The sequence below is a fragment of the Paramisgurnus dabryanus genome, chromosome 2 (assembly GCF_030506205.2).
Source record: "Paramisgurnus dabryanus chromosome 2, PD_genome_1.1, whole genome shotgun sequence".
Taxonomy (NCBI): Eukaryota; Metazoa; Chordata; class Actinopteri; order Cypriniformes; family Cobitidae; genus Paramisgurnus; species Paramisgurnus dabryanus.
In genome coordinates, this window is record NC_133338.1 from 59,733,004 (window position 1) to 59,747,780 (window position 14,777).

The 14,777-nt window shown below is 40.7% G+C and overlaps 1 protein-coding gene across 7 annotated transcripts in view; it reads right to left on the reverse strand.

The window, feature by feature from the left end:
- The window catches only part of nrxn2b (neurexin 2b), a 339,687-nt gene that overhangs the window by 138,483 nt on the left and 186,427 nt on the right, over window positions 1-14,777 (reverse strand). For all 7 annotated transcript variants that reach the window (XM_065261925.1, XM_065261926.1, XM_065261923.1 and 4 more), the window contains one exon: window positions 13,552-13,569. In XM_065261925.1, the coding sequence (XP_065117997.1) occupies window positions 13,552-13,569 (18 nt within the window). The remainder of the gene's footprint in view (window positions 1-13,551; window positions 13,570-14,777) is intronic.

Below are 14,777 nucleotides of genomic sequence, written 5' to 3' on the forward strand. Positions count from 1 at the left end.
GAGAGAGAGAGAGAGAGAGAGAGATGCTGCACTGCATACTTTCTCTCGCCTGACGCCACACTTGTACTTCTCTGTCCTGACGCCACACTGCATACTTCTCTCTCCTGACGCCACACTGCATACTTCTCTCGCCCGACGCCACACTGCATACTTCTCTCGCCCGACGCCACACTGCATACTTCTCTCGCCCGACGCCACACTGCATACTTCTCTCGCCTGACGCCACACTGCATACTTCTCTCGCCTGACGCCACACTGCATACTTCTCTCTCCTGACGCCACACTGCATACTTCTCTTGTATGACGCCACACTGCATACGCCTTTGTCCTGATGCCACACTGCATACTTTCTCTGTCCTGATGCCACACTGCATACTTCTCTCGCCTGACGCCACACTCGTACATCTATGTACTGACGCCACACTGCATACTTCTCTCGCCTGACGCCACACTGCATACTTCTCTCACCTGACGACACACTGAATCCGCGTTTGTCCTGATGCCACACTGCATACTTCATTGCCTGACACCACACTCGTACTTTTCTGTCCTGACGCCACACTGCATACTTCTTTGTCCTGACGCCACACTCGTACATCTCTGTCCTGACGCCACACTGCATACTTCTGTCTCCTGACACTACACTGCATACGTCTCTGTCCTGATGCCACACTGCATACTTCTCTCTCCTGACGACACACTGCATACTTCTCTGTGCTGAAGACACACTGCATACTTCTCTGTGCTGACGACACACTGCATACTTCTCTGTCCTGACGCCACACTGCATACTTCTCTCTCCTGACGCCACACTGCCTACTTCTCTGTCCGGACGCCACACTGCATAGATTGAATAAGCACACTGACACCACAGTGCATACTTCACTCGCCTGACGCCACACTCGTACTTCTCTGTCCTGATGCCACACTGCATACTTCTCTCGCCTGACGCCACACTGCATACTTCTCTCACCTGACGACACACTGAATACGCCTTTGTCCTGATGCCACACTGCATACTTCTCTCGCCTGACACCACACTCGTACTTTTCTGTCCTGACGCCACACTGCATACTTCTTTGTCCTGACGCCACACTCGTACATCTCTGTCCTGACGCCACACTGCATACTTCTGTCTCCTGACACTACACTGCATACGTCTCTGTCCTGATGCCACACTGCATACTTCTCTCTCCTGACGACACACTGCATACTTCTCTGTGCTGACGACACACTGCATACTTCTCTGTGCTGACGACACACTGCATACTTCTCTCTCCTGACGCCACACTGCCTACTTCTCTGTCCTGACGCCACACTGCATAGATCGAATAAGCACACTGACACCACAGTGCATACTTATCTCGCCTGACGCCACACTTAATACATCTCTGTCTTGACGGCACACTACATTCTTCTCTGTCCTGACGGCACACTGCATACTTCTCTGTCCTGACGCTACAGGCACTGCACTGCATAATTTTCCTGTTCTAAAGCCACAGACACCACACTGCATACTTCTCTGTCCTGATGCCACACTGCATACGTCTCTGTCCTGACGCCACACTGCCTGTAGTTTGTAAGGAAAAGCTCTTTACTTTTTTCCATTAAATGCTCTTCTGCTTGGATTTCTACTGTATAACCGCTGTTTGACCTCTCTGAATATTTTAGAGGCTTCATCAAACATTCATGCAACACATCAGTAATGTTGATGATTGCAACAGCTGTGTGTTCACATTGACCTAAAGGTGATAGATTCTCCTTTTACAGGTTATTCTTTACAGAAAGATCACTGTTTCTCTCTTTGTTTTTCCTCAGGATATGACATGACAGATGACCAGTACCATCACACATTCTCTGATAATGTTTCTCTCCATTACATTTTTTTCTTTCTTCTTCTGCTGGTTTTTTTGATCTCTGTCTGTCTGTCTCTTTGTGTGTCTTAATTGTTCAGTTTTCTGTATTGTTTGTTTGTCTGGAAGTAAAATAGTTTGTTCTGGATTTCCTCCACAGCAGTCAGAAACACAACTGTGTGATTAAAGGGTTGTCTGTATGTCTATCTAATCGGTTTGTTTGTTTGTCTGTCTGTCTGTCTGTTTCTATTAAATCACATATAACAGCTAAACTCTAAAAATGTTTGATATTTTTTCTACCCAAATGCTGGGTGTCTTTTGAGTCATTTGATTAGATTATTTTCTCAGGGTTGGACAAGTTTTTGATTAGTCTGTGTAACCCAAGCGTTGGGTTAGTGTCTGGTTCATTTACACTGACAGTAGACAAAGAACGTATACTCACAAAAAGTGAAACTCAACAGAATGGTCCATTGCAACCAGAGCGCCCAGCAGCAGCCATTTGCCTCCGCCATTTCAGCTGTATGTCCGTGTCAGTTTTGAGGATCGCTCTGCAGCTGATCTCATCCAAAAGTCCTTCACAAAAATGGCATTAAACTTTTGTGAAGATCATGAAAAATGCTGGCGCTGGCTGGCAACTTTTTTTAAATGTGGCGGTGAAAGAGTTAAAGAGTAAAATCAAATCCAAATGTTGACATTGACAACACATGTAGTGTTGAATCACTAAAGTAATTCATCAAATTAATTTAATAAGCTCATTATAACTTAGTGTCATATTCAAATAAATCATGGAATTATTTAGGAAAGGATTTAGTTTACTATTACACTGTAAAACGATGAAAAGCAAGATTTGTTCTGACACACTGATGCCAAACATTGAAACATCTTTTATTTCACTTTGACTTCTCTTTTGTGGTCATTTTGTGTAACTGTGTTGTTGTCTTGTAGGCATTTTCACCCCAAATTGTGGGCCCGCTATACGGAAGTATCACCTATAGTGACTGTAAAAAAAGCATCTTGGGTTCTACACTCTCCACGCCTCTTTTATAGACTGTTAGATTTATGTTGAGAAACAAGATTTATATTAGTATATTTATCCATAAAACCACTACTGTACACAACAAAAAGCAAATATGTGCAATTACAGCTCAGTTTACATGACATGAAACATTATTAATAAAGGTGTTGCTGGTGTTTGTTAACTTGTTTGTGTTGATCATAAATGAGTTGGTTGTTTTTGGAGGTTCTGAATGCTTTTTTAAATTCAAATATGACATATGTTATTCATTATATTAATTGAGGTTTGATAGTATAAATGTAGGGTATATACACCATTTCATTAGATTCTAATCTATTCATAAGAACAATTACATTTCCAATAATATTATATACAAGACATTTAACAATTGAGTTTTTTTTCCTGGTAAAGCTGCTCTGAAGCAGTAAAATATTGTAAAAGGCGCTGCACAAATGAATGTAACTGGACTTCACTTGACTTAAAAAACAACCATTTCTCCACCAAATATGAGATGTTTTTAACCCAGTGTTCCCTAACCCATGAAATTGTATCCAGTTACATTAATTATAACACAAGGCACACCAATTTCCAGCAAACTGAAATGAAGTCATGAAACATGTGCCGTACGAAGCAACGATTTTATTAAAGATGCTCACTGGGCCCTCAAAGGACTGAATGTAGCGGAAGCTCGGCTGATGACTCTGCTAATAGAGACTGACTTGATAAACGCTCTAATTCATCATCATCAATTTCTCTGCTAGCGCTACACAGATGAATTGGGTGCTGCTAGCATGGGGCCTGTCCTAAATGATTAATGCTCATAAACAACACTACATCAACATTAATGCTGATTGCTGATCGCTTCAGATCGCTGGCGTTTCCCCTGATGGCGTGAGCGACGGGTGACGTGAGCGCGTCCTGCGGCCGGGTGCTAATGAAAAGCTCTCAGGATCAAATGCTAATGAGTGTGAATGTGGGAAACTATTGAACAGAAGACAACCAACAGCTCCTGGTGTAACCGAAGCATCGATTAGCAAAGCTTCCAGACGAGACCGGACTGAAACACATTGCCAGCTGCATCCAACGCTTCATGGTCACTATAAAGGCAAAACTCATTTAATGCAAGACAATTAAATATCCAACAATAGCCAGGTGAACGGTTATTTACTGGTCAGATATGAGAGGGAGTCTGAGAAAGACAGACCGACAGATACAAACAAAAACAAAGACAGACAGACAGACAGAGAGAGACAAACAGACAAACACAGACGGATAGACAGACAGAGACGAACAAATAGACAGACAGAGAAAGAAAAAGACAGACAGATCCAGACAGACAGACAGGCAGGCAGCGACAGACAGACACACAGACACACACACACACACACACACACACACACACACACACAGACAGACAGACAGACACACACAAACAGACAGACAGACAGACAGACAGGCAGGCAGGCAGAGACAGACAGACACACAGACACACACACACACAAACAAACAGACAGACAGACAGACAGACACACACACAGACACACACACAGACACACACACACACACACACACACACATTCTGGTTTCCATGTTTTGTGGGGACATTCCATAGACATAATGCATTTTATACCATATAAACTGTATATTCTATTCCCCTTACCTGCCCCATTCCCTAACCCCAACCATCACAGAAACCTTTCTTGTACCTTAGATTTTCAATAAACATCATCTTGTTTGATTTATAAGCTTGTTTCCTCATGGGGACATCAAAATGTCCCCACAAGGTCACAAAAACACTGGTATTCCTATCTTTGTGGGGACAATTGGTCCCCACAACGTGATAATTACCAGGTACACACACACACACACACACACACACACACACACACACACACACACACACACACACACACACACAACAGACAGACAGACAGACAGACAGACAGGCAGGCAGGCAGAGACAGACAGACACACAGACACACACACAAACAGACAGACAGACAGACAGACAGACAGACAGACAGACACACACACACACACACACACACACACACACACACACATAGGCCTGTCGCGATAACAAATTTTGCTAGGCGATAAATTGCCTCAGAATTTATCGCGATAGACGATAACATTGATGCTCCGGGGCCATTATAATAATGCAGATACACCTTTTCAAAGATCTATAAACTTTTATTTCTAAACAATAAGTAATACTGGAACTGGAAGACATTTTAAATATCCACAAGAAATGAACAAAATAACAGGATGATTGCGTTTTAGGTGCATATGCATGTTTGTCGTGTTGCCACTACAAACTGCTACGTTTTTACCACAAATGCGACATAACGGCTCGTTCAGGTTTAGTGGTTCACCTCGGTCATTAGGTTTAAATCCAAAGTACTCCCACACTGCAGCTGTAGCGTTTGGTTTTGAAACTTGGCTGTTTACACTTGGTATTAAGATGTGTTTTTGATCAGATCACAAGTGGACGAGAGAGACATATCATTTACACCTGGTATTAAAATCCGTCTCTTTTGTCCACTTTCGACCGCTTCTGTGCTGAATACTGTGAGGGGTGGTCTGTCGAGACGGTGGGCGAGTCTCTCCGCTGTCATCTGAACGCCAGCGGGAGTAATTATGAGTTTATATGGACGCGAACTAATATTATGTCCACTGCTTGTTAAGCAAGTAAACATGCTGCACAGTATTTTCTACATGTATATGTTAAAGCTTTCTCTGAATTTTCAGCGCAATTGATGAAATAAGATCGCGCAACTTTCACACGCTTGCAAAATGAAACTGCGGAGATCACCCGCTTTAGTTTTTCAATGAAAGGCTAAAAATAGCACTGTTCACCTTGTGTCAGAAAAGTCAGAAAAGACGTAAAACATTGTGATCCGATCGATAAAAACGCATGTTAATGACAAGTGTAAACAGCCTCTAGTAAATCCATCTTTTTCTCCAACTCTCGTCTCAACTAGTGTTTTCTCCTGCTACACTTCTCACGCGGCGCTCATCCTCCTCAGTACTCCTACTGTGATAGGCTACACCAGGAGTCCCCCCTCCCCACACAGATCATGCGACTGACAAATGACTGACGAGGGTTCACTCCTTGTCACTCGTTGCACGGAGCGGTCATCCAGTCTCTTTGGTAGAGAGAGAGAGAGACAAGGAAAACAAACAAGCATGCAAATGTGAATTATTGCGGCCGAAAAAAATGATCGAGCTCATTTTATTTACCGTGCGATTAATCGATTTATCGTTTATCGCGACAGGCCTACACACACACACACACACACACACACACACACACACACACACACACACACACACACACACACACACACACACACACACACACACACACACACAAACAGACAGACAGACAGGCAGGCAGAGACAGACAGACACACACACAAACAAACAGACAGACAGACAGTTTTTATGGAAAGCAAAGCTCAGAGCTAACAGACAAGCACAATATAATTCAGCATCCTACATTTCATTTTCTCTCTGTATCTGTTCACAGATCCTGAGATAACCTGAGAAACTACAGAGGTTTGTTTTTGAAGGTGACGTCATCTTCTCCACTGGCAGTTTAAAAGCAGAATAAATGTCAGGATCCAACGCAAATACAGAAGATAAAAGAACAAGACAGAATTGTTCAAGGGAAAAGGCTTTCTCATGCAGGTCTATGATGAGTCTAATAACTGCATGGCGTCCTTCAGTGTTCATATCATCACTTCACGCTGTACTGCTACACACAATCTGAATGTGAACAAAAGCATCTCATTATCACGATGACCAACAGAAGCGGTCCGATTTATCAGTGTCACGTCCTGTGTAGGGCATTAAAGTGGGTAACTCCACAGGGAGACGCTGACCCACATGCAGGGGTTTACAGAAGCTCTTTATGTCCTTCTGCAGGTACCAAACAGACGAATGCTTTACACTGTGATGAAAAAATGAATATGACTCTATTAATATTGCAAAGGTGCTGAGGGGTTTGAAATGAGAGATATCACTGACACACACAGTTTTACTATTTTATATTAGATATATTGTTTTTATATCAGGATGATGATATTTTCTATTGTTAAAGCTGACCCTTAAAGAAACATAAGATTTAAAGTCAAATATTACTGTTTTAACCAGATGCACCAATCACTGTTCAACAGCTCTTATTACTTGAGTGAAAATGATGAAAGCATCTGTCTTCTGACAAAACACCATCATTGTGCCATTTCACGTGGTTTTATGGCGACATTGAATATCATGAGCTGAAATAGAGAGTGTAAGTCATTATTGGTCTGTCCAGCGTTTATTAACCGGCGCAATGAAAATCACAAGCGTTCATTATCCACCTGATGTGCGATGGGCAGTGCAGACTCATTTATCTGACTCTCTCTCTCTCTCTCTCTCTCTCTCTCTCTCTCTCTCTCTCAGACGCCGTCTCTCTCTTCACCTACAGGAGATGCCAGTGAGCTGCTGGATTTTTGTCCCTTATCAATCTTTTCATATTTTATTCTGCATCTGCTCTCTCTTTAACCCATCAAATGTAGCCAAGCATTCCTGCCTTGGGTGCCAACATGTCTGTCCGAGGTGGTGTTCATGCAGAAATAGTTCATATTTCAATAGCAACACACAAATATCCGTAAGTACGCTTGAGAAAACCAGCACTCAAGGTTTATCAGGAGTTCAGGCTGTAAATAAGACTCATTCCAGGCGCTGACCGTATACTTCTTGAATTCATCATTAGCAATGCAGCAAACAAGCCTGGCCAAACACCGCAGCACAACAAAAGAAGAGAGCAACTATCGGCATTTGTGTCTCAAGCGTCCGAGCGTATCATCTTTCCCATTATCTCGGCCTTCTGCCATCTGCAACTCCCTAAACAATTAGGCCAGAGCCGAGCGATCTCCACTTCCACTGGAGCCAAAGATGACAGTCAAGCAGCACAACATATACAATATATAGATACAGGACAAACATTTCATTGTGCATTCTTTCTTTCATGATAAATGTACAACCTAACATCTTTGAAAAAAGCGTTTGTGCGCGTGCGTGTGTGTGTGAGTTCACACCCAAAGGTCATGAATGGTTGGGTGTCTAACATCAATGCAAGAAATATACACACACTCGATAGACAAACATCAGACCATGTTCTCTCAGCCAACTAGATAACTAGAAGGTCACGTTTTTGTCAAATGAAACTGGCATCAAAAGCTCTTTATTGGTGAAACATTCATCAGAGCGATCACATTAGCAGGTTTGAGAGCTGTCTGAAAAATAACAAACATCTTTCCTGCATGAGAGTAAAGCAGCTCACGCTGATGTCTGCCGTGTACTCGGCTGCGCTGAGCCCTGCGGCGGGTTTCAAATGAAGACGTTAGATGACACAACCAACATTTCAGACTCTAAAAAAAGGAACAGAAAGAGGAACTCGGTATCTTCTGCCCTCTCTGAATCTGCTGTATGGATGACAGCATCAGCAACACACTGAAAGATCTCACAAATACTCACTGCAATCTCACTCAAAAAATACAAATAATAAAACAAACAAAACATTTACTGTCAGGAATAATGACTTCATCATGACACACAATGTCCTGAGCTAAGGTCATCACATCTACACATTACATACATACTGGACTCTAATTCAAAACATGTCAGCCAGGATAAAGACTAAAAAATAATCATTTCTATAATTATCTGACATGAAAGGGTTAGATTCACTGTGACACTAGAGATTAAGCACACACAAACAAACACGCACGCGCACACACGGTGGTTTCCATTTTTTTCTGGGGACATTCCATAGACATAATGCATTTTATACCATACAAACTGTATATTCTATTCCCCTTCATAATATTAAGATTGAATCACTGTGTTGGAGCCGATGGTGTTGTGGGCAAAGCTCTGACATTTGCCGATCCTGTAGCCCTCTCTCCACCCTGTCCTCTCCTTGCATACTAGCAAATAGAGGCAAAAATGGCAAAAAAAAAAAATAATATTTTCTGAAAAAGACTGAACCACTGTCGTCACACAAACTACTTTATCAATGTCTTTCCTACCTTTCTGGGCCTGACAGTTTACATTGCATTGCTGTCTATGGGGGTTGAATTTCATTAAAAATATCTTCATCTGTGTTCTGAAGATGAATGAAGGTCTTAATCTTGACATGAGGGTGAGGAATTATCATTACAGACTGAACTAACCTTATATGACTTCTTGATTCTGTTATTTCATTTTGTATCTTGCTTTCTGTGAATCTTTTAATCTCACTATTTCACATTCAGTGTTGCACTACACACAGTACATCTTACCTCTTTTTATTTGCACTACTTCTACGCAGCCCATAATGCTTTAGCAATACAAATCTACAGTTTTTGTCATGTCAATAAAGCACACTCAAATTAAGACTTTTTGGAATTAGAGAAAATGAAACTTTAAACTTACTTGTAGTTTTGATTTCATGTCTGTCTGGAATGAGGCAGACATTTCAAACATGCAGCACCTTTCCCTGTCTCTCATCTTCCTCTCATTCATTCATAATGTTTGTCCTCCATCCGTTCAGCATCTGTTGCTGCTCTCTGTTATAAATCTTGTGTTTACTCTTATATATATATACACACATCTCGCTCTGTCTGTGTCTGGATTGGTTTTTTACTCACTGTGACTACAGGTGACTAACGCTTCATAGGAACTAGTGAACTGTTGAAAAGGGTTAGTTACAACCTATAGTATGTTTATGTCTCACTCTTAACAATCTGTTAAGAAATGAAATGCAAAACTACACCGTAAGATCAGATGAGTTTTATTGATCAGAATATTAATGTAACCGAATCACTTACAGTAAGTTTCTTCAGCTGCTCTGTGAATGAAGATTTTCACAAGAAAACTGTTTCTGCTCAATTTCATTTTCTCTTATTGTCCGATTCACTTTTCAATCAATCAATATGATTCCCCGATCGCCCTCTCTCTCTCTCTGTGTGTCTGTGTGCGGATGACTGTAAATCTCTTTAATCTTTCACCATCAGGGTTGTGATTCAGCTCATTATAACACAGGATTGGTAATAAGCGTTATAAAGCTGTCTCCACTGTTGCCTGACTCCATTAAATCCACTTTAATTCAGAGCGGTTTCCAGCACCGCAGCCGAGCACCCTGGGAAATGAGCGAGATATCACTGTGCACCTGTCACTCAATAATGGGAAATCCTTTCCTTTCTGTCCCAGCTTACATCAGTGAGCTTTAACTCCCGTGCCCGACTGCTTCATTAAAACGCATTTCTGTTGTTTTTCAGACACGCTCGCTGCCTGTCGGGTGGTTTGACTGTGACGTTTTCAAAGACTTTGTGGTCACTCATTAAATATTTTCGCCCAAAACATCAAAACGCAAAAGGTCAGAGTCATTAAAATGTGCACACGTTCTGCTTGTGAAATTGATGAAATGAAACGGGAAGCCATGAATTCATTAACGCGTGAGCCGGCGGTCGGCCTTCATTTACCTGAGGGCTACGCCGCTCGCCGTGACGCCATTAACTCGCACACCGCAGCGAGACGCTCAGAATAACAACAGTAATACCACATCTGTTGCCTTGTGTCTCTTTCATTATCAGGAAGATAAACAATCGTTCTGAGATTAACACAAGGAAACGAGAAATAAATATGATACATTTTCATTTTACATCAACATCAAATAATATTTACTATCTGATTAACTCAAAACCGCTTGCTTAGTTTATCAGATATTTCTTTGCTAATTAAGATATTATTTTATTTGATTCATTCATGTGTTTGTTTTCCAGCATTTCAGGTTTCCTTTAAAATCCTTTAAAATTTGTTTTCTTTTCATTAAGAGTGCTTTCTTGCTCAAAAACATGCTGACGTGCTGCTTCATCTCAGCCGGTGGTTTGATTGAATCTGTGCCTGTCATCCGCACACATCATGTTGTTTATCTCTGAAGGTCACAGTGGACTGTGTCATGTGATCTATCAGATCCTGCAGTCAAACTATCGCCCCCTTGGGGTAAAAGTGAACAGACTGCAGAGGATCTCATCCTGCTCACACACAAATGCTCCCTCTGATTTATACACACACAACAAATCCCTCATGACCTCATCCTCCCTGCAGCTGCGGCTTCTTTTAAAATTACAACATCATTTCTACAACTAATACAGAGAGAGAGAGAATTGACTGAGCCAAAATGCATGCACACAAACACACAGTGACACACACACACACACACACACACACACACACACACACACACACACACACACACAGACGCGCATGCTCAACATTCTTTTCTTTTTCAGCATCTGCTGCATTTTCAACCCTTTTTCACAGTGATTCTATGATGTTGTCAGATATTACATGAAGATGGACACTTTTACATGAGATGATTTGAGTAACTCTGGAATCCTGGAGGTTTAATGTCCTTCACAGTTCAAGTCTAGATCTAATCAAACATACCTCAACCATTCTAACCCTAATCTACAGGATTAGTTATAGATGACATACAGGTGTGTTTGATTCAGATGGAGCTAAACTAAAGATGAAGATCTGAAGAGTGCATCAGTTTTTAAAAAGGTAATCCATTTGGATTTCTGCTATCGGATTAGATCAACATTTCAAAATGGGTTTGGTAAAAACAAACAAACAAAAAAAATGATTCTGAATTTGGATTGGATCACAAAATCCAATCTAGGTTTTGATCTGGATCAAGTCACTTTGTGTTGGTCAAAACATTTTAGTAAGATTGAGATTTGTTTTAGGATTTTTCTGATCCAATCAGAAGGTTGGATTTCAGGAACAAAATTGTAATAAAACTTCTAATAAAATGTTACTTAAACTTATAAACCTACAGTTAGTCTACAGCACAACTTTTTCTATCATGCACTATTTATACATTGATCATTTCTTTTTGAAATTTTGTTTAGTTAAATCCTTATGATAAAGTATTCAAAGTAAAATTGACCTTCCAGTCAATTAAGAAAGAAAAACTTCATATAAATCCCTCATACAACAAACAAAAAATATTTAACATTTAGGGCTCTCTCTTACACACAACGCAATGCAGCGTAATGCATGACGCTAAGTGTCTTTTGCTAGTTTCCACCCTGCGCAATTATAATTTTCACGTTTAGCACCACGTTGTTTAAATAGCAAATGCATTTGCGCCCCCTTTTGCGCCCATGGTCGTTCTTTTCTAAAAACAAGGTGTGTTCAGGCGCATTGTTGGCGCGTTGCTATTTTGAGGCAACTAAAATAGACTACGTCATTGACCAACAAAAACCTGCTCTAAAGTCTAAAATGTAAAAGATTATTATTGAGTCTCTTGGACATAAATGAGGACTGATTATGAGACGTTAGAAGGCGCAAAGAGCAGCTTCACTTGTAGCCTGGTAAGTAAATAAATGCTTTGCTTTAAACAAATGCATCTGTTTTGAAATGTTTTAAAATGCTATCTTATAGATTTATTGTATATGATGACTCTGTGTGGATATGGTAAGATGAGAAACATTCAAGTAATGCTTTGTAAAAAATCACATGGCGCTGTTCTAGTGCTGAAACGCTTCGGCTCTCCGCACGTTTGTAAATTCTTTATCTCTTGTTTGTTTTGAAAAAACTAGAACAAAAGTGAGATGGTTAACCTGATCCTCGATAGCGAAACATGGGCTTTCCAAATCTGGATTATTTTGATCTTTTTGAACAATTGGCCCCAGAAGTGGATTTGTTTATGTGCAGGATCTCGGTATTTCCGTGTTTCCCAGCGGTCTCATTTCCAGATAAAATCCAAAAGACCAAACTCTCTCTCTCAGTTTATCTCTCAGGCTTAAAGCATTTGGTCAGGACTGTAGTGGATAAGCCGCTATACTTTCATGAACTACATCTCCCATAATTCCTCTGGAGAACCTGTAAAATCCCCTCAAGCAGGAGGCTGTAGGAGGGATTTGCTGAACAAGCATCTCTCATTTATCATTGCTTTGGCTTTCTTCAGACAGAACTGCTGGATAAACAGTAAACGAGAGCTTCTGCTTAAATGTGTTTTACTCTTGTATACAGATAAAATGACCTTCAACATCAACAGAATGAAACATTTTGAAGGAAGTCCTCACAAATCTGCTGCAACTGACCTGAAGTGGAAGCGTTGCTCAATATTTGAATGCTCAGATATATCTAATCATGTTAGTATGACATCCATCAGAATCACCTTTATTACCGTCCATTTACATGTGCAAGACATTTCTCTTTCTGCTGGTGTAAAATGAAATCTTAATAAGAGTATTCATTATTATTACAGGGTCATTACAGAAGGGTTCATTCATTTACAGGATGCGTGTTAACGCATACACAGAGTCATTGGCAGTGTAAATTAACCAAAATAATACCATCATCGCACAAACACTCGACACATTTTCATTGTATTTTCTGTAATCTGTGTGAAAAGTGTGTGTGCCATTGTCTCTTGTCGGTTATTGTTTTATTGTAGCGTGGAGTTTTCTTGTTTTATTCACTCTCATGTCATGCTGTGCCATGGATTAATGTTTCCGTTCTGGATTTATACATTTTTGCTGCATGTACACGTTGCATGCTGCATGGACTGCACATTACAGACACTCAGCACTTTCTCTCTTATAAACATTATTAAAACACAAAAAACATGTGACTTACCAACTTGAGACGAGTCACCTATAAGAGAGACAAAGAAAGAGAGAGAAAGCATTAGATCCTGCTTATGTTATCATTTATAAAGTAGCTATAAGCAAATAAAAGCATACGCTGAACTATGAACTGTACAGTGTTTACTGTATTATTACAGACACATTAGTGACATAAACAAACAGATGTTTGCACACAGTTACATCATCTTCTGTTCTCACTTAACCTTCTAAAAAACCAATCAATAAAATAATCAATAAGCAGAGAAAATGTCAACGGTGTATTTGTTTGTTATTCAGGTGCAGAACACAACCTGCACAGATGTGACATAAAGAGAGATTTTACATCATTAATACTTTAATCAGGGCAAACAAACACATACAGCACAGCACAGCACAGCATAGCATAGAGAAAACCATCATGAGACACTTTACCAAGCAAGACGTGAAGAAAAATAACAATTCACAAGCGATTTGTATCTTCACTTTGATTTTTGGTAAATTCTAGCGTTACATATAAGGGGTATGTCAACTTCTGAGCTTAACTACACATAGTGTACTCTATCTGGTGCACATTATAAAGGAGTGAAATACAGCCTCATGACATCTCACATCTAACATCAACCTGCAGAGATTTTAATTAGAGAGAAACATTCAAATACTATAAATAAGACATACTGATGAAGTAAAACTCAATCAAAACAGCTGTTCAAAATCATTTAACAAGAAAACACACACAGCTTTTCTCAACCAAACGTGTAGACGTTCACAGTGACGTGTGGAAATACCTCCATGACATTTGCTATCTTATCACATCTGCTAAAAACACTGAGAGATGTCTGGCTGTTTCACAGTACACACATGCGAACACACACACAGACACACAGACACACAGACACACAGACACACAGACACACACACACACACACACACACACACACACACACACACACACACACACACACACACACACACACACACACACACACAGAAACACACACGCACACAGACACACACATGCACACACACACACGCGCACACACACGCACACGCACACAGGCACACATGCGCACAAAGACACACACACACACAATTTGTGTTTGGTAACACGCAGCACATGCATTTGAACTCTACAGCTGCTGAGAGTCACAGACTGTTGCCAGGAGAAGAGCCTGTTGCCTGGTAACCGTGACAGGTAGGATGAAGAGTATGATGGCACAAACACCATTACCACGGCAA